This window comes from Gallinula chloropus, assembly GCF_964237585.1.
Source record: "Gallinula chloropus genome assembly, chromosome: 3".
NCBI classification, from domain to species: domain Eukaryota; kingdom Metazoa; phylum Chordata; class Aves; order Gruiformes; family Rallidae; genus Gallinula; species Gallinula chloropus.
This window is the reverse complement of record NC_140087.1, coordinates 32,144,722-32,165,970: the sequence shown is the minus strand read 5'-3', so window position 1 is coordinate 32,165,970 and position 21,249 is coordinate 32,144,722. Positions and strand designations below refer to the sequence as shown.

General features: G+C 42.1%; 1 protein-coding gene across 1 annotated transcript in view; it reads left to right on the top strand.

Moving 5' to 3' along the window:
- Window positions 1-21,249, top strand: part of UST (uronyl 2-sulfotransferase) — a gene marked incomplete at its 3' end in the record, with an annotated part of 159,190 nt that overhangs the window by 72,863 nt on the left and 65,078 nt on the right. The window contains exons 3-4 of the mRNA XM_084261925.1: window positions 7,086-7,241; window positions 15,057-15,136. Of these exons, the coding sequence (XP_084118051.1) occupies window positions 7,086-7,241; window positions 15,057-15,136 (236 nt within the window). The remainder of the gene's footprint in view (window positions 1-7,085; window positions 7,242-15,056; window positions 15,137-21,249) is intronic.

The following is a 21,249-nucleotide window of genomic DNA, read 5'->3' as shown; positions in this document are numbered from 1 at the left end:
CTTAATATCTTAATTCAGTCACCAGCTTTATCTCATCTGTCTTCATGATGTGAGAATGGGTATTCTCTGGAAATGGTAGAAGATGAGCTAAAAATGAAATGCATGGTGGGTAACAAAATTCTGGAATTTGTTGGTATAGCAGATTGCTTAAGAAATTCTTCAGGCAACAGGCAAGGATGTGCCTTCTAACTTCCCATATGCAGTCTTTAGGGGCTCTGGAGGAGGAGGAAAGATGCTGAAGAGAAATGGACTGCTGACAGCACTCAAGTTTGTAGGTGCTTAACAAGCATCTTTCACTGCTCATAAGCCAAATGGGCCATTGCTTCGACCCAGTCAGTCAGTTTTTAAATTCTTAGAATTCTGTCTCAGTTGGACAGGAAAATACAATGCTGAGGTTGCACTGAGTAGGTGTGATGATATAGAGATTTGTGACATGAGCAAACTTTTGATTGCTCTTACAGTCTTACCAGTTGTGTTGGCATTCATTGGCTTCATTCACCTCATAAACACAGAGCACTGTCTGACCACAGGTTAGTATCTGCTCAGAAGGGAGAAGCCAGTTCTGGTACCCACTTCTGACCCTTCTCATGAGTAAGGGCAAGGGTCACTTGCTTGCAGAAGTTCTGAGGGTAATGGATTGCTTTCTGGGAACATGTGTGTCTAATATGGGCTATTTGTCTGGGCAAATTGTACCTGGACTGGGAAAGTTTTTGGCAAATGTGCAAAATTATATTGGATTTGTCTCAGCAAAAATGGATTGGTGTAGGTCTTTGGGTGGATCCCTAAATTGTTGACACTGCAAGTAATTATCCAGCTTTTTTTTTTTTAAATAGTGCAAAGTTTTATGTGGAGACAGACACTACTGAAGGTGGAAGCCTGGGCTTTTGTCAGGCTATCTGAAAAATTACTCTACTCCAGAGAATGACAGACCTACCCTGCAGAGCTGCTTGACAGTTGTCCGCAATACAAATTCATTTTGGGTTAAACTTGCTTTTTCTTCTCCTTGATTCCATTCAGAATGGTTCTTGACATCCTCTTTGAGTTTCTTTCTTTTGTTCCACAGTTAGTTTGAACTGACAAGTAAATTGTTATGTAACTTTGCAAACCCTTGGAGAGAGCTGTTGTAATTATACTGTGGGTTTTGCATTTTTATAGCTGTAAGTACTAATTCATGTAACTCCAAAGCGAATTGCATGTTTGAATTGTTTATATTACCTCTGGGCTTTGCTGCAGTGCTCAATAAAGTCACTCTAATTATTTTGAGGTTGTGTATATTGTTACATGAATATCTTGTTGCCAAAGCATCACCTCAGCAGTTAGTCGGTCTGCGATATGTACTGTCATTGTGAAAAAGAAAATAAAGTAACCCAATTAGCATTTTGCAAACCTCCAATGTTTTCTATCCTGTTTCTGCTAATATAATAGGAGCCTTCTTTTCAAGTGGTCCTTCTGACAGCATCTTTTAGATTGTCAGAGTCTGTGTTGAGTATCCTGAGGGGAGAAAGAAAGTTCTTCTCTGAAAAAGTTTCCATTTTATTGCCTTTCTAGATCTACCTGATACAAACTCAAGTTTCTGGAAGAAGTGTTGCTTTTTTGTGGTGGTTTGACCCTGGCTGGAGGTCAGATGCCCTCCAAAGCCACTCTATCACTCCACTTTCCATCTGGACGGTGGAAAAAATATATATTGAGAGGCTTAGCAGTCGAGATAAGGACAGGGAGAGATAATTCTGCAATTAGGGTCATGGGCAAAACTAAAACATTCTTGTAAGAAATGAATCAGCCATTTTCTAAAATGCAGAGAGCAGATTTGCAGCTGAGCAGGGAACTGAGCATGTTAAAGGAATACTTGCTCGTGTTCCGAAGGTGGGTATACCGCACGGCTTTGTGTGCTGGGCACTCCCTCTGGTGCACTGAGGTAAGTGGAACAGTGACGTAAACAGACAAAGCGTGAGCAAAGCTTCAGCAGTGCATCCCTAAAGCTTGTCACATTCAGCACTGAAGCTTTGATTATGGTTAATGACTGTTCTGCTGACCAAGCTTTGAGCTGTAGTGTTTATCTTGAAACTTGTCTGATTTTTACCTAAGTGCATTCAGGTGCTTACTGAATCAAGGCATTGATATATTGGCCTCTTTTAAACTAAGCTGAACAGTTGTGTGAACATAATAGCCCTTTATTTCAGTTTATCTGCAGTAAGTGTTTGCTTATGGCTTCTTTTTGGGGGTTGCCATGGTTATCATCTGTGTGCAGAACAGAATTGTGCTATGTAGGAAGGTGCATTTCAGAAACAAAGGTGAGAACTGGCCAAAGTTGGTAGCAGCTATAATTTTTTTTAGCTTAGGTAAAGTTGTTTGCACTTACAATTGAGACTTTACAAAGGCCTGCTTGATTTTTATTTAATTTTAAAAGAATGGTATTAATAAGACCCACCCAAAAGTTCCTGTCTAATCAAGTCAGGGACTTAATTAGAACTTGAATGTAATCTGGTGCAGCAAAATTCCACCTGAATGAAATAGTAGTGAAGAAAAGAATTTGCTTGTTATATTGTTACCAAAAATTGAAGCAGTTAATAATTATGGAGTGTTTGAAAATGAATCCATAGTCCTACAAACTCTCATCATTTATCACATTTCCAGGATGGTAGGCAATGCTGTATTTGCTCTTACTCCTTCACTGGCACTTGCCAGCATCTGCTTTGTGTTTCTCTTGAAGACTTTCACACACTTGCCCAGCAAAGTATGCCAGAAGTGTGTGTCTGAGCAGAGGTGGAGCTCCCATTCCACAAGTTCCTGGTATTTGTTATCCAAGAGTCAGTGAGAAAAGGAACAACCTAGAATATGGCTCCTCTCTGTTCTCACATAAGAAAAACTTTAATGGTGTCCCTAGTATTATAATCAATGTAATAAAATGCATTCAAATATTAACCTTTCAGACATTAGCAGCTGTTTTGGAAAAGGAAGCTACAGCTTTAGCACAGAGATGTTAAATTCATCACCTTTGGAGCTCTTCAATCATTGAGGCTGGGATTTTACATTTCATAGTAAGCAAGACTTCTGAATGAAAGATTGATACAGAATAAGGGGGCTAGGGTTCTCATAGAAAACTAGAAAAACATTACAGAATAGTAAAACTCTAGTGTGTTATGAGGGTTTTGTATGAGCCTTGGGAGACTTATGTTTACTTGATGAATTGGCAGATGTGGTATCCTGGAACTTGGAAAGCTTCACCTAAGCCATGATCACCAAATATCTCCCTCTTCCTCAGGTAATTTGGAGAATGACTGCTTCCATGTTTATGTTGCAGTCATGGATATTCTAAACATTGCAACCACTAACAAGAGTAATGTTCTTGTCACGGAGTGTAATGTTGATGGTAAAGTGCCAGAATGTTCTAAAGGAAATTGAGATTTTTTTTCCTTTTTTGTTTTGTTTATTCCAGTTTGCAATCCTCTTTGAAAGTATTCTGAAGCGTTGACTGAGGAACTATTTTGCTTCCCTGAGGAAGATCTATTAGCTGTTCAGATACCATGAGAAGTTTACAGAATCTTAGGTTTACAGAATCTTAGGGGTTGGAAGGGACCTCAAGAGATCATCGGGTCCAACCCCCCTGCCAAAGCAGGCTCCCTATCTCATATTACACAGATAGGCATCCAGACGAGACTTGAATATCTCCAGAGAAGGAGACTCAACCACCTCCCTGGGCAGCCTATTCCACTGCTCCGTCACCCTCACTGTGAAAAAGTTCTTCCGCATGTTGGTGCGGAACTTCCTATGCTCCAGCTTACAGCCATTGCCCCTAGTCCTGTCCCCACAGACCACTGAAAAGGGGCTGGCCAAATCCCCCTGCGTCCCAAGTCTAAGATATTTATAAACACTAATTAGGTCTCCCCTAAGCCTTCTTTTCTCCAGGCTGAACAGACCCAGCTTACTCAGCCTTTCCTCATATGGGAGATGTTCCAGGCCCTTAATCATCTTCGTGGCCCTTCTCTGGACTCTCTCCAGGAGATCCCTGTCTTTTTTATACCATGGAGCCCAGAACTGGACACAGTACTCCAGGTGGGGCCTGACCAACGCAGAGTAGAGGGGGAGGATCACTTCCTTCGACCTGCTGGACATACTCTTCCTGATGCATCCCAGGACCCCATTGGCTCTCTTCGCCACCAGTGCGCACTGCTGGCTCATAGCCAACCTGTCATCAACCAGGACCCCCAGGTCCTTCTCCACAGAGCTCCTTTCCAGCAGGTCATCCCCCAGCCTGTACTGATACAGTCGGTTGTTCCTCCCCAGGTGCAAGACTTTACACTTGCTCTTGTTGAACCTCATCTGGTTTCTCCCAGCCCAGCTCTCCAGCCTGTCAAGGTCTCGCTGGATGGCAGCGCAGTGTTCCTGCGTGTCAGCCAATCCTCCCAGCTTTGTATCATCGGCGTACTTGCTGAGGGTGGATGCTATACCCTCATCAAGATCGTCAATGAAGATATTAAACAGGACTGGACCCAACACCGAGCCCTGGGGAACACCACTAGTCACAGGCCTCCATTCAGATTCTACTCCACTGATCACAACCCTCTGAGCCCGGTCCGACAGCCAGTTCTTGACCCACCTCACTGTCCACTCATCTAACCCTTGTTCCCTCAGCTTCTCTATCAGGATGTCGTGGGAGACAGTGTCGAAAGCTTTGCTAAAGTCAAGGTAGACGACATCCACTGCTCTCCCTCCGTCCACCCAGTTGGTGATGACATCATAGAAGGCTATGAGGTTGGTCGAGCACGATTTCCCCTTGGTGAATCCATGCTGACTACTCCTCATAACCTTCTTCTCTTCCAGTTGTTTGGAGATGGCATCCAAAACAAACTGTTCCATCACCTTTCCAGGGACAGAAGTGAGGCTGACTGGCCTGTAGTTACTGGGATCCTCCTTCTTGCCTTTTTTAAAGACTGGAGTCACATTGGCTATTCTCCAATCTTCAGGCACTTCTCCTGTAGTCCAGGACCTATTGAAGATGATAGAGAGTGGCTCCGCAATCACCTCCGCCAGTTCTCTCAGCACACGTGGGTGTATCCCATCTGGACCCATGGATTTGTGTGCATCCAATCCTTTGAGTCGCTCCTGGACTATCCCTACCTCAACTAGAGGTGAGCCGTTCATTCCCCAACCACTGCTACTTTCGTCTAGTATCTGTGGGTCCCGAGAAGCCTTCGGAGTAAAGACCGAGGCAAAGAAGGCATTCAGTATCTCCACCTTCTCATCATCTCCCGTTACCAAGATACCCGCCTCATTTAACAAGGGACCTACATTATCCCTGGTTATCCTTTTACTATTCACATACCTGAAAAAACTCTTTTTATTATCTTTTATGTCCCTTGCCAGCTTAATTTCTAAGCAGGCTTTAGCCCTCCTAGTTGCATCCCTGCAGGCCCTGGCAACATCCTTATATTCATCCCATGATCCCAGACCCTGTTTCCACAGTTTATAGGTCTTCTGCTTCCCTTTGAGTTTACTTAAAAGCACCCTGCTTATCCACGCAGGTCTTCTACCTCTCCTTCCCGATTTCTTACTCAAAGGGATGCACCTATACTGTGCTTGGAAGAAGTGCTGTTTGAATGTTAGCCAGCTCTCGCAGGCTCCCATTCCTTCAAACAGAGCAGCCCAAGGGATTGCCCCTATTTGATTTCGGAGGAGATCAAAGTTAGCTCTTCCAAAATTCAGGGTAGCTGTCCTACTTTTTGGCTTGCCTCTTCCACTCAGGATCTTGAACTCGATCATTTCATGGTCACTTTGTCCTAAGCTGCCCCCGACCTTCACCTCCCTAACGAGCCCAAGTGCCACAAGCCCACACGCTTCACCTGACTGCTTGTATGTTCAGAATCCTTCTGTTGGGAGAAGCGATTGCACCAATCGCAGAAGTGGCAAGGTTGAGACACACCATTGCTTTGGCACACAGGCCGTTCCTTGTGCTGAACACATTGCCTGGAACCCAGTTGCAGGCTGTGTGTTGAGAAACGTTTTGTGCCATCAACTTAATAGAAAACTGAATTTTCCATAAGTGAGTGCTGCATATGCACCACTGTGGATGAAACTATGAACTCCTGTGTTAGTCAGTTTAAAAGGCTTGAAAACAGATGTCTCTTGGCCTGTTTTGCAAGCAGATGCTCCTGCTATATGCTATGTACCAAATGCTTGTCTGGTGCAGAAGTGTGACTTCAGAAGGCCTTTTACTGGAAGAATAGTCCATGGACATTACCCAGGAACAAAACAAGGCTGCATCCAATGTAATTCAGGACAGTGAATTACGACTTGCCAGTTCTGTTTTCTGGGAAGCAGAGCATGGTGCAAGAGTCGGTGTAGGCTGGAGACCGTTCCCAGTGAGCAGGTTGGATGTGGCTGTTTTGTTGTGGGGGTTAGTGAGCATCACCTGAATGGATATGCTCAGACTCTGCCAGTTGGCCTCCAGGACACCCGTGGTCCCTGGTGATGTTTATTCCATGAGTGCATGCCCTGCTAGTGGCATGATTTGCTCTCTGTCTCTCTGGAAGAGTGATGTTTATGTTTGAAACTGAAACAGTTGATGAATTTTAGCTTTATACAACTGGTGGTTGTTTGTTGAATTGGTTTTTTTTCTTCTTAAACTAAGTTTTGCAATTCCAGCATTCCTCCTGTGTTATGTCAACTTCACTGTCAGTTGCCAAACTGTAGTGCAAATTCACTTCTCTTTGTTCTTTGTATGGGAGCAGGCAACTATTGCCAACTGTTGGCAGTGAGGTTACATGTAGGGAGCTTAAGCCTGTTACCATCTTCACTGGAAGACACCAGCAGTAACTTAGTGTTTATGGAGTAGCTACATATCTGTACTGTTACTTTAAACTGTATCATGAGGGGGAAATCTGTTTGCTACCTACTGAGCCATGTGGTTCTCTTCAGAAGAGCTGCTAGATTGCTGGTGGAAGTGACTGCTGATGACCTGTGCAGGGTCCTAGAAATTCTCCTGTACATATCTGTTGGTTTACAGTCAAAACATGCTGTGATTGAGAGGTATGCAAGAAACAAAAATACTAATATATTGACTCAGTTTTTATTTGATCCTTATTTAGGTACTTCCTTTCCCCAGCCAAGTGGTCTACAACAGAGTTGGAAAGTGTGGGAGTCGAACTGTGGTTTTACTTTTGAGAATTTTATCAGAAAAGCATGGATTCAACCTGGTTACATCTGACATCCATAACAAAACAAGACTGACAAAAAATGAGCAGGTAAGTTATTCCCGTTCATCTTATTTCTTACTACATGAAGCTGAGAGACAAAGGTATGTGCCAGGAGAAATCATATTGGAAAGGTGTACTGTTACTCTGTGGCCTGTGTAATCAGCCAGAATTCATGATCCTTTAAGTGGCTTCAGTTAATAGGAGAAACGAATGTTAGAGCCAAGAGCAACACGGTGTGGAAGCTAACTAGAAAAATGACCTTCCAGGGAGCTAGCTCTTGAATTTAGTTGGCATAGCAATTAGTCCAGCAGCAAGACAAGAAGGGTTAGTACAAGTGAAGTTAGGTGCTAACAACTTCTGGGGCCTGTATTAGTGTATCTGTAGGGCACAGCAATTTATCATATCAGCAGGCCAGTTTACCCAGACCTAGCTTAAGTCTCTTTAAGCAAAGAAATAGTAACCAGTGGGGTGGTTTCTGCTTACTTTCTTAATTAATTTCTAGTAATCACTTTAAAAAGTTGTTTCCCAGGGCCGTGCTAACCCATGTTTCTATAATCTGACATGTCCTTGATTTTATCTCAGCCTCTTGCTCATCTGTCTTTATCGTGTTACCACACAACCTGTGCTAAGGGAAGTGAAAATGCCACATCTTTACCCTGCTGCCCCTTCCTCACCCCTTTCTCCTTAAGTTGTAGAGGGCATTACTTTTGCAGCTTTGATTCCACAAAAGATCAAACTACTCAATTCTGTTGTATTTAGGGTAACCGCGTCCCCTGTGTATCACTGCCATGGGGTAAGTCATTGATCGTTTAGAGATCGTTAGATTGTTAAGCCTCAGACTGCAAAGTGTGCGGATGTAGACAGAGGCCGTATGTGCAACTGCTGCACCACATTGCCCACAGCTGCTATTTCAATCTGCTGATCAGGTAACTGTCACTATAGCTGCCTGCATCACTCCTGGCAGTAGCAGCCTGCAAACCACAAAAGGACTTACGCAGTGATCAAAACAGGAGCATGGGCCTGCCAATGGCATCGTGCTGTGATAGGGAGTGATTTATTTGTCGCCTGTTTATGAGCGTAAGTGTGTTATTTTAGATGCAGCAGTTCATTCCAAATGGAAATCTGGGAGCAGATATCACTCCAGAAGGTCCCACCTTTGTTCCTCAAGGTAGTCGTTGGGGGTCTTAGCAGCAGCCAGCTCACCTAAGCTTACACTGCACTCAAGTTCAGCCTGAGGTGGTGAGAGGCTGGCCAGGTCTGTTATGCCAGCCCAAAGGTTTCTGTGTGCAGCTGGGCATGACATCCCAGTGAAACACTTTGGGGGAGGACAGCATCATCCCCATGCCACTGCCTCTGCCTGCAGCATGGGGAAGAAGCAGAGCTCTGGGCCACAGCTACTTCAGTATCCCTCTGTGTATCCCACCTGTAGCACTGCAGAGCCTGGAGAGTTCACAAAATGGTCCCATCAGTCCAGGGTTAAACTATCCTGTGTTATAGATTCTGCGTAACTGTTGGATGTGGGATAGGGGACTTCTGTGGTATGATTGCTTTTGAGATTTCAGTTGCTTGAGTCTTGTTTTGACTGTATCCTTCATTGAGTTTCATTGCTGATTGTGAGGCATATCATAAAACCACAGACTTACTTTTGATGCAACCAGTACACTGGCAGAGGATGAGTATCTGCATTACTTTTTGCACTCTAGAAGCTATTAGATTACTGGATAGCAAATGTGCTGGAACAGAGATGGTGCTGGGCATATTGCTACAGAGCTGATGATTTACTCTATAGATTGCCCTACTATAACTTGAGTATATTTTAATTTATGGCTTATTTACATAGCTACAATAGGTTCATAATTTAATGAATACTTTTGCTGAGAAGTGCCTTTGATTGCCAGGAAACGTGCCTAGAGCCAGTAACTGTTCTGTTGTTCAGGATATTTTTAGTTCGCTTCACATTTTTTATGAGCAGTATTTGGAAAAAAAATAATTATTTCTCCCACCTTTAATGTGGTATACACAGGAGGAAGTGAAGAGAATGGATGGTCTCGGGCTCCAGGCATTGGAGTGAGAGAAAAGAGCACAGGGCTGGGCCGTGGGCTCCCGGAGTGAGCATGGGCTTCTTGCTCGAGATGATAAGTCTCTCTTCCTTCTGTCATTTGTCTGTTCTGTGTTTGGTTAAAGCCATGATCCAGCCAAGACTTTTCTGTAAATATTTAGCTTATGCAGTCTGCTGTTTTTAAATAAAATTAAGCACGTAGGTGTTCATAATGATGGTGGAGATTGCACATCACTAGAATCCATATTCTCATTGCCTTTTCCAGTGTCCTTCCCACTAAAGAGTTCTTCCCGAATTATGTGTGCCCACCAGCAATTAGAAGTGCAGCCTTGGAATGTCTATGGGCATAAGGGAGTGAGCTCTGGAAACAGATGAGTTAATCTGTGCTTTACCATTTGCTATAATATTTCTAAGTAAATTAAATACAGAAAATAGTATTCAGTATTCATGTATACAAAGTCAATCTAATTGATGTGGGTTTAAAATGACAAATAAACTGTTGCAAAACTAATTCTTCCTCTTCTTCCCCGATTCCCTGCCCTGACCCTACCCCCACCCATCCTTTTTTTTTTTTTTTGCATTTGGAGAAATAAGAATGAGCATGCCTATAGAAAGATAAGTACTGATCACATATGGGAATAACCGGTAGTTTATCCTTGTATTGTTTCCTTCTACCACCCATCCTTATGTCCATGCAGACAGCCTTTATAAATAATTCCAGTTTAACATACTAAAAATCCATCACTAATTTTTCTTAAATGCTTTTAAAGATTGGTCATAGCAGTTTGGGGAACTGAGGAAATTCTTGAAACCATTCCAGATTTTTGAGAGCTGAAAATGAAAGTCTGGTCTCATTCCTATGAGTTGTTTATGGAAATGAATAGCGAGATGAAAGTGATATACCAAATACCTGTAGATACTTGTGCCTCCTGGACCCTACATGCCGTCAGTAGAGGCTGAAAAACAGTTCAAGAAGGTAAAGAACTCACAAGACAGATACAGAGATTTTTTTGCTTTATTTGTGTCAGTGCTAGTAGAGACCAGTGTCATCCAGCTGACCTCACTTGGGAAGTCCCAGTTGCCTTTCCATTTTTACACATTTTTGACCTCGAATTTTCCTAGTGAAATACAGAAGCTTAAAAGTAGTAATGTTTTTAGGTGTTAGCTGGGCTCGATGATTATTTTGGTTATTTCTTTTGTTAATAGAGTTTACCTCTTGCCAATCTCGAACCAAACAGGACTGTGCTGAGTGGCCAGCACAGGGGGCTGGTCATTTCCAGAACAGGGAAAGAAGGTGTCCTCCCTCACAAGCATGAGTGGAGTTTCTCTGCAGGAACAATGCTGCCTGGAGCAAAGCCATTCTCCACGTTTCTCCCCTTTCGGGGAGGGCCCCGTCCAGTCTCTCTCGGAGTCATTTCGCTGTGCCATCTGCTGGATAGTTATTTACAATGCAGCAGCAGCAGCGGAGTACAAATACAGGGATGATGCTGAGCTGTTACGGTTCGATATCTTCAGTATGGACAATTGACATCCTGCACAGTGATGGTGCGGGGCGGTAGACCAAGGAAAACCCTTTTCCCCCAGAGTGGTGCCTCTTGGTGTTCTTGCTGAGATGGGATTTAAGATTCAAAAATAGGTTGTGATTTACAGATTGCCTCTGCTTGAGGATCTGGCTTTGTTTAAAGGTCCTGTATAAAGTCACTGCAGAGAAAGATTTACAGTAAAAGCTTAAGTGAGGAGTCACAGGGATAGAAAGATGTTATGCTAGGAAGCAAATCAGCTTTTAGGCTAACTACTCTTCCTTGCAATTAACTGGTGTTGGGTGATAGAATTGGTTTGGGGGTTTTATGGCCAGGCATTTTATCTTCAAACCCCAGATATTTCTGTCAATGGCAGGGCAATGCTGTGGGCTCCACTGGTGGATGCAAGCACATGGGCACCTGCCTTGACCCCCGTGCTGTTATGTCCTGGTATTTTCCTCTCTGTCTGCTTGGAGCCTTGTTCAGCAGCATTAACTTTCTGGTGAAACTGAGTTCATTTCCAAAGCAGATTGCTCTCTTTTTCAGCACTGTCTCATGCAGGAGAGCAGAAGCAAGAAAGAGGGATAGCTCTTTACAGGCCCTTATCCTAGCAGGCATATGCTCCTTTCAGGCTTCCTCTGGATATTTTTACAGCTTCTTCCTCCACACATGGATGTGTTCCGTCTCATATGTCCCCTACTGCTGTTTTCCAGGGTAGTTCATCTTCTGCTGCGTGTGTCTTTTCATCTCTTTTAAAACTTAGGTTGGTGTAAGACCATGTCCTAGATCAGCTGTGCTTGTCTGTCTCCTTCATCATTCGTTCCATTCAAGGGTACTTGCTTCCCTCAGCTGTCATCCTCTGCTCGCTCTTACTCTCTGTGGGTCCTCAAATCATCTTGTAAAAAAAAAAAACCCACCACAAAAAACCCCCCACTAAAAAACACCAGAAACCCTTCTAGATACTTTATTCTTCTGGGAGATGTTACAAGGCTTTTTTTTTTGCTTTTCTGTCCCCCCTCATTTTATGTCTCCTTCTGTCTCTCTTTGTTGTTGTTGTTTCCCTCTTTTCTTTTTTAGGGGTGGATCACTAGGTATTCCTGAGCGATGCATTTGGCTTGTTAGGCTGAAATCAGTTCAGCACAGTGGGATCAGAGCAAAACAGAGGCCCACAGGCAATATGGCTACAATTTGCATGCAGTCATGAGCCATCGCAGTTATTTATTTTTCCCTCCTGACATCTGTGTGTTGTTTCTGTTGAGCCTCACTTACCCTTTTGGCAGGGTTTTTGAAAGAATATTTTCTGCTTGCTCGTTCATATGCACATTGTAGCTTTATCTGCATCTGGTTACATGTCCAGTTGATCATTAAGCGTCTAAATATGAAGGCACTTAAAACAAAATTCTGTGTCTGCTTTGGAGTAAGCTATTATCATAGCTCAAGAGGTTGAGTTTGGTAGCAAGGGATTAAAAAAAAAGGAGCCAGATGCTGTCCTGCTCTCTGCACATCTCTCTAGACTCCCTTTGCTGCTGAGGCAGAAATGGCTCTGCCAGTCCAGCAGCAGGCTGGCACGAGCTTGACACTGGCAGCAGGTGAGGTACAGTGGGAAACGCTGTGCTGATGTCCTGCAAAGCTGCCTGGCACTGCCAAATTGGTACCAGCCCCAGGGTGAGCCAAGGGGCAAAGGAGGCTTGAGTGGTACTTTGTCACACTCACGTATAGACTCCCCAGCTCGTTTATCTAGCAGTGTTATATTAAAGCTGCTCATCTTTTTAAACTCCGTGGGATTACTTTGTATGGGTATAGTATCTTTACATCTCCGTATTTATCCTCCAGTGGTGGCATTTAGTTTACTCCAGGATGGAATTACAGTGGTGACAGTAGTGGCATGAATAGAGTTTTTATCCTGTCAGTAACTTCCTCTGCCATCTCCCTTCACTCATGCAGATAGAGTAATACAGGTAAAATACCAGTATAGCATAAAGCTTCTTACAGTTCTGAGAATTTCACTTCTCCTGTAACTGGGTAAAAGCAAAACAAGAAGACAGTCGATACATCTGATAATCAGCCTCTAGAGTCTCCCCTTGTTTCATTCTGCAAGGTGAATGAATATTATTGTTTGTCAGAGAGTGTTACCAGTCCTGAAGAAATGTCGTCTTCTTTGGTTTGCTGGGAAGGCCTTTGTCTCTTCAGAGCATTAACAAACAGTGCTTATTACTTTGGGCCAATTAATGCAAAGTTTCCTGGGCTTTCTAATTCTATTCTGGGCAAGCTCTGCTCTGCAAGTTCATGAATTTCTTGCTCTTAGCGTTTATGAAGGAGCTGTATAAAGACCTGTTTTTACTTGAATCAAACAATCCAGAGTCCAGATATCACTAACTAAAGCAGGGGAACTATTCCCTTCCTGTCTTTTTTCTTTCTTTAAATCACAAATTTTCTGTTTTCTCTTGTTTCTGTTTTCCTTTCATGTTGTCTTTCTTTCAGTGGTTTTCTTTATGTTTCAATCCCTTGGGTTTATAGCCTTCCTCAGACCTAATATACCTTGTTTTAGTTTCTCATCCCTAATATGTCTTGATATACAAGGCCTGTGCCTAATATGCCTTGATGTACTTGAACTAGTTTGACAGGAAAAGACGCAGCCAGAGAAGATGGACAAACTGAACTGCTCGCTTCAGTGCTCATCGTACGTGTATGTGTATAAACTTGCTGAAGGCAGAGGAAAAGAAGGGAAGAGCATATTATTGTGTGTACTTTTTTGTTCAGTCCTAGAAGTTAAATGGCTATAGCTCATGTGGTCTGAAAGAGGAGGGCAGGTTTTATGTCGTGGGGAAAAAATGCAGGATGAAAGATGAATCACTAATAAATGTGACATATATTGTAAAAACAATGGCAAAATATCAATATATCAAAACTGGGAAGTAGGAAAAGAATTAACAAATGCTGTACTTTAAACATAGTTTAATATTTCTTATGGCACAGACAGAATTTTCTACTCTGCTCTTCAGGCTTGTAGTGCAGAAATTCATCACATGCCAGTCAGTTTTTCTGGACCACACTACAGGCTGGACCCCAGCTACAGTATTCAAATTTTAAGATTTTTTTTTTTTATTAATGACTCGTTAGTTGTATTTCCATTTTGTACATTAATTTATATGACTCAAACCAGTTTCATTCACCTCTCATTTTTTTTTCTCCCGGTTTATAAATTTCTGTTTCTTTCTGTATTACTTTGTACTACCTGGTTTGTAAAGGCCATAAACCTATCATTTCAAATGCATTTGTATTCAGTGTCCATAACAGAGCCTGCATTTCAGCACACAATGGAAAATCTGAAAATAAATATTAGGGAATTAATAATAAGGAACCAAAATTAACCAGGACATCTTGACACTCTGTCATGATGCTCCACTAGACGCTTTTGGTTTCCTCTATACCATTGCTAGAGCTCAGCTTCCACGAGATAGATAATTGTATCTGTGGTGTGCAGTCTTCAATATGCTGTTTATGTTATTCCATTTTACTAATCTGAGAAATTAAATATTGTTTTTAAAAGAAAAATAATTGGTGGGAATGTGCTTGAACTACAATTTAGCATCATCTCTCTAGAAGTGCCTGTTTAATTTGTGCTCTTTATTTGCTGCAATAGTAAAAGGAATGGCAAGTGCTGATTTCTATATTTAAACAGGTAAATCAATCAGTGTTTTGGCAATGTGGGCAGTTTTTATTGTTCTGTGAAAATGGTCATTGGCTCAGCTGCTGCTTTCTCTAACAGGTTCAGGCATTTTAACATCCTGGTGAATACAGCCTGTGTCTTCAGAGGGCAGTTGCCACTTCACTTGCAAAGGCCTGGTGTGGGATTAGGCAGGGTTTAGGTTTTTCCTTCAGTTTATACCTTTCCTTAAATGGATACACACTTTTAGAAGTACCTGAGTTCTGTGATAGCAGGATGGTGTCTGTGGCTTAACCATTCTTGTTCAGACATTGAATAGGGGTTGTGCTCTCTTGATTGGTCCATATGGCCCACCTAGCCCTACTGGGTCCCACACATGGTCTAGTGTTGGGCCTGGTAGGGCTGTATAAATGGTTGGACCCAATCTGGAAGGTCTTTTCCAACCGTAACCATTCCATGATTCTCTGATTAACAGTGTTAAGGAGAGATAGTGGGGAAGGAGTTCCTGAGTAATTCAGACTTGAAAACTGCATTATAATAAGTTGTTTGAGAGTAATACTTGTCTCAAAATGTGCATTTGCATGATATTGAAAATTTGTTTTCTTAATTCTTTTTAGATGGAATTGATTAAAAACATAAGCACTGCTGAGCAGCCCTATTTATTCACTAGACATGTTCATTTCCTCAACTTCTCAAGGTAAGGCATTTTTTCAGATAAAAGTCTTTTTCATTGATTCCTGTTAATTGTAGTACATAGAAATTGTTCATTTTTTACATATAACAGTACAATTTACCTTCTTTTTCTTCCCTTCTTGTCCTGGAAGTCACACTGGGGAGTTGGTTGGTTTGGATTTTTTCTTGCACTCTTTGCTACAACAGAGTTATTTGCCACATACTTATGGAAAGCCAAGGTGCTGTTGTACACCTTTGCTTCTGGGTTTGCCTTGGTTTGTTACATTTCCAGACAACATGAGATGGTAACTTTGGGTTAAACTGTGCATTCGTGTTTTAAAAATGGCAGCACGCTGTTGAGAATGTTTCATCTCTGTGTAGTGAGATACTAATATGAGACACTGAAAACTCCACTGAGTTCATTAGTTTTGTGCCTAGAATGAACGATTCTTCAATGATTTTACCAATTTAATTTTGTTCTCACAAAAGTATTTATAAACCATGCAAATGGATTATGCTCTGTCCTTGGGAGTGCAGTCCCTTCTGCAAGCTATTTAAAAGCGTTCACCAAGATTCTGGAGACATTTATAGCATGGAATGTGAAGAAAATTGAATTTGGATGAAACTTCTGAGGAATTTTTGGAAGGATGTGAATGAGTGATGCCAGCTAGCATAGGGCCAGGACACAGAGGTTAAAACTTGACTGCAGATGGTTATTGTCTAGGCTGTAAATTTCGTTTGGAAACTCTATTCAGGAGCCATGGCATCTGTGCCACCAGGTTGGACTCTCACATTTAGATAAATTTTTGTAGAAGTGTGAATTTTCTGCAGACCTTTGCAAGACACCGTGCCAGCATTTTGTTTACATGGGAATGTCAGTACCTGTCCTTTGCATTTCTGGCTTTAGGCATGCGTAGACAGTGTAGTAAGAAATGATATAACTTGTGGCTGTTGTTTTATTTTGGGTTTTTTTAGAAAATAAAATACTTTTAGCAATTGAAAATTCCCTTGGTGTGTAACTTAACCATGGGCGTGATTTCGTTACGTGAAAACAAGGAGTTAACATGGAAGATGGGAATTTTGTTTATCTGTTCTCATGAGAGTTCCATTTCTTTAAAGACTGAAACTCATTTGAATAGGACTTTACATCTGTGGTAAAGGATCTCTTCCCTCTGCCAAAATTCAAGATCAAACAAGTAGCAACACTTGAGGGTTAAAGGGATGCTTCTTGGTTAAACTGATTTTTCAGAGATGGTGTACAACATTCAGTTCATGAGAAAAAGATGAACATTGTTACCTCTTGCTCCTCCCAAAATGCTATTTGCTATGCAGAGGTGCTTCCTTGCCACATAGGTAACACGTTTCTTCTGTAGTGTATCTATGAGATTAAATTGCTCTGGTTTTCTTCCAATACAAATTTTGGAAAATAAATAAAACTTATATAGGAAGTAAAAAAGTATTTGGAGCTTCCTTCTTGGCTGTTCCTTGCAAACATGAAAAATTTATTTTTGGTTTTATTTGAGAGATTTGCTTTAACTAATAGATGCAGAGTGGTAAAAAAGGCTGATGAACTTTTCAAGTGAGACATCACAGAAGTCCATCAACATTGCTTATAACTTGGGTTTTTTTCTAGTAAATTAAAAAAAATTGCAAGTTTTATTCTTTAGTTGCAAAATGTATCTGTGGTATTACACCTACTAGTGAAGTAGCATGTTGAACACTTTGTCTGTTCCTTAGGTCTAGGGTGATTTTTTTTTTTTAAACTGAATTTCATTAGGAACTGGAGTGTCCACTATTGCAGAAATTTCAAGAATGTGATTTAAACGTGTGATAAACACTTTCAGCTTTTTAGTTATGCTTGATTTTTTTTTAAACCATTCCTTTATAGACCATCTGTAGCGATCTCAAATTGTCTATGGAATACAGTTCTTCCCTGTTTGACCCCAGCTCTTTTTTCTGCCAGCTCAACATAAAAGTTGTTCAATACCCCAGGAACTAAAAGAATGATGATCCAAAGTATCAATGAGGTGTTTTCTGGCTGATAGCTGAAGACCTGAGACAGCAGCTTGCCATGAGCAGCTGGCGCAGTGGGGAGTGGTGTGGATGCGCAGGGGTGGGTAGGAGACAACAACATCTGATTGGAGGCCGAGGGCAGCTTCAGATCCATGAAAGGCCCAAAGTTCAGTCTGAAGGTGAACTTTCTACTTTGGTGAAACCCCTTGCTCTTTTCCAAGGAAAGGGATGAGGCTTTTCTACATGCTGTTGTAGCAGAGCTGTTACTGGAAATCATGGAGTTTTGCAGGGGCAGCCATCCTGGGCATTAGTCCAGTGATCAAACTCGCTTCTCGTTTGGTGTTTTATACCTTTGAAACCAAGCTTTGTTTGCAGGAAGGGATAAGGAATGCTTTATTCTCCTTCCTCCTGTGTGTATTGAGCTGGCAGACTGGCAGGAGAGAGAAGGCATGTTATCTTTGCTTGAAGGTCACTGTTGGGACAAAATGACTTTCTTCTTGCTTGCCTTGCATTTCTCTGCTTGAGTGCTTTCAAGATCTCTGTTGTGTTAAGCTGTTGAGGCCACATCACCAAGGTACTAAAGAAGCAGAAGAAAAAGTAAGCAGAGCCCTGCAAAACAGGAGTCTGCTTTGGTTTTGCTCATTGGTGCTTCCTCAGCTTCCCAAACAGTAGTATGAAAAATAAACTTCACTTTTGTTTGACAACATTGATGTGGATAGCAGCAATGACAAATCACTTGGATTTCCCCCCTTTACACCCTGCACCTGCTTATAAACCTGTCATCACTTAAAGCTCTCTGATTATTCAGAAAAGCGTCACAGCACTTACTTACGATTGGTTCCAACTGGGAAAAAGAGGGGGGGGGGGGAAAGAGAGACTGTATCTTCTTTCCAGAAAAAAATCTCTAGTGGAAGTGAGCTAAGCCTTCAGCGGTGAATTTGAGCATATGCATGTTCCTGAGGCACCATTAGTTTTGCTGATCAAAGTTCTAAAAACTTGAAAATCTCATCCTGACCTGAATGCTTGCCAGGGCCATTTCCCCCTCCTTTTTGAACAGCATTCTAAGAGTGCCTGCTGGTTCAGCTGAATAAATGAATTCCCATTTAGTCTCCTACGTCTTCATATTTTTAGTTCAGTAATATCTTTTCTCAGTCCACAGTAGTGCAAAGAGGCAGACAAGAAGACTGATCTTTAAAAAATGCATTAAAGCAAGTCTTATGTTAATTTTTACAGCTTAAATCTAAGTAAATGCTGCTTCATACAGAAGATTTAAATAAAAAAAAAAGTTTCTTGCTCGTCTTAGGTGTGAGTCAACTTCTGCATAGCACTTATCACAGGGAAAGCTTGTATTCCCAGTGGTTTGCAGCTTTTCTTCCCAGTCTCTCCTAGTGCAGCTAAGACTAGCTTTAGGAGATGACCCAGTGTCTGGTAGGGTGGCTACTCCACCCAGTCCGTTTTGGGACCATTTGTTTTGGGGAATGTTGTGCTGTTTCTTGAACTTTCCTGTACTTGCTTTTTGCTGTGGTTCTGGCAAGCATCATCCTGCTTGTTTCCTCCTGAGTGCTGGACTGGCTGCTGCTACTGGGGCTAGCCAAGCGTGGGATTTCCTTGCTCTTGATTGGAAAGAGTATATTTCTCATAAGTCCTCCATGAAAGCATCCAAGTTGTGTTTGAAGGCATCAAGCTACACTGCCTCTGCCACTTCCTTGGGCGCTTGGTTCTAGTTGTGTGTCAGTTTTACTGTCGAATTATTATGGCTAATTTCTAATATGAATTTCTCTGGCTTTGTTCCTTGCTGACTGAAATATTTCTTTTTTTTTTGTTTGTTTCCTGATGTTTCTCCTACTGCATCTGTCTGCTGCTGATGTCTCCAAACACCTTTAACTCTCCCTTTTGATCACAGGTATTCTTCTCTTGATCACAGGACTTTTCTCTGAAACTTCTCCAATACTTCTATAGTCTTCATTGTAGACATCAAAACTGCACTCTGGACTTGCCTCAGTTTCACTAGTGCTTTATACAGTAGCAAAAAACCCTTTGTGCAGTCGTCATGTGTATACGTCTGGTTGTGCCAGAACAATCTGGGCTTTCAAGGTGAATTGTTTTTCCAGTGTGTTTCCTAGATCCTTTCCTAGTCACTGTTCACCCTGCTCTCACTTTCACTTTTGTAGAAACAGCCTTCATTCCTTATTTTTAAATGTGTTAACTGAGGGGGGGGAATGAACAACATGAAGCCTGCAAAATCACCAGCTGCTGTCCTGCTGCAGTGGATGTTGCAGAGTAGAAAATTCTTTGAATAGTTAAAAAAAAATCCCAGAAAATCTCCCTTGATGTTTGTGTGCTCTCAGAACGCTGAGATCTGTTGACCTGTGTTAACAAGAAACAGTAAGGAAGTCTTCTTTGGGAGTGGGGGGGAGTTTCTTTTTCTCACATGCCTAAGGAGCTCTAGAAGTTGTCAGTCGTAACCTGTGCTGTGTTCAGGTCAGGGCAGAGGTACCCACCTCCCCTTGTGCAGAACTCAGTAACTTGGGAGGTTTGTCTGCACACAGGGAGGGATGTGTGCCCCACAAGGGCACATTGCAGGACCAGGGTGACAGCTATCATTTATCCCTGTCATATTCAATTCCTTCTCAAAGTCAATGCTGCATGTATTTAAAAAAACATGGGAGCCATTAACTTAGAAAAAAATATAGATTTATTTTTTAAGTCTCTTTCTGAATTGAAGTTTTTATTCTAATGTTACCGTGAAAAACATCTAAAATATTAATCGGAAGCAGGTATTAAAGAAGGTCTGTACTCTAAGGAGGTGAAGATTTATATGCTGATGCATTTGCTGATATTTTAGGTGTTATTGGTAGATCCAGGCAGTACAGTGTCTGAGTGCAGAAGCTGTGAAGAACTGAAATAACCAGCAGAGACAAAAAGCTATTTCAGGATAGCTGCAGATTGTTCACTGTGCTTTATCATAAATGCCACTTGTCATCTATTTATTTAGCCTGAGAAAAAAATGAAGCAGGAAGAAGCTTCAAGTTTGTGGAGAAGCCCCACTTGACCTCTTAGTAATCTTCTGCAGATTTAAGTAACTGTAACAGTCTTTGGGCAGCTACTCAAGATGCTTGGTGTGTGCTCCAAGTGTCACAGATTTCAGAGAAGCAAAAGAACATTTGCAGGAATGCACAGGGGGTGGTGAGGCCATGGGTTTGGGTCAGGATGAGTCAGGGATGGGGAGAATTGTGCAACTCTCTTTGATGCAGGGAGGCATCTTTCCCCCCTCTTGCATCAAACTGTTATCTTCTGATCACGCACTTATGGACCCCAGTTTAAGCAGATTGGGAAGCTTGTCTGCTCCCTCCTGTCTTGAGGTAAATGAGTGTTACAGAGAAATGTGTGAAAACCTGAAGATATGCCTCTGTCAGTGACTGTTAAGTGACTTTTGCTTGTTTAACTGCTGGTTGATTAGGTCAGGTAAAGCAATAGGAGGGAGAAGCATTAAAAAGACCACCCAGAGAGAGAACCAGGCTTTTCCATGTCTCACTAGACCCATGAATTTTTTCCTTTCTGCAGTAGTTAAAGGACACAGGGGAATGATCTCCTTCAAAGTTTCATATGATGTGATAAGGAGATGCAGAGATAAAGCCTGGACTCAATTTTACATTTTAATTAGCCCCTATAATTCAGTTCAGTATGTCTTATTTGTTCGAAGCCAGGATGAATTATCACCCGGCATTAGTATGTGAGGAGTCATCTTTTCTGCACTGTTGGGCTGCTGCCCTCTTCTTCCTTTCAACCACAGCTCAATATCTGTGTGCATGTCCTTGAGGGGAGGGGACATTTTACTTTTAGCATAGTTTTCTAAGGAAAGGAGACTCATACAGCAGTTCCAGCTGTTCTGCGTGTTTTTCCAGCTTCCCCCGCGCCTAGTTCCTCAGTAATTTCTGAACCGATTAGCCAAATTTGGAAAGTCAGTAGAAGACTTGGAGACAGCTATGCTGCTGCAGATGAATCTGCTGAAGGGAAAGCCAAGAAAAACAGAGCTGCTGGACCTTCTGCTGGGCCATAGCCAGCAGCCACCTCCCTGTGCAGCACTTGGATGCTACCCCCAGCTCTGCTGTGTCCTTCTCACCC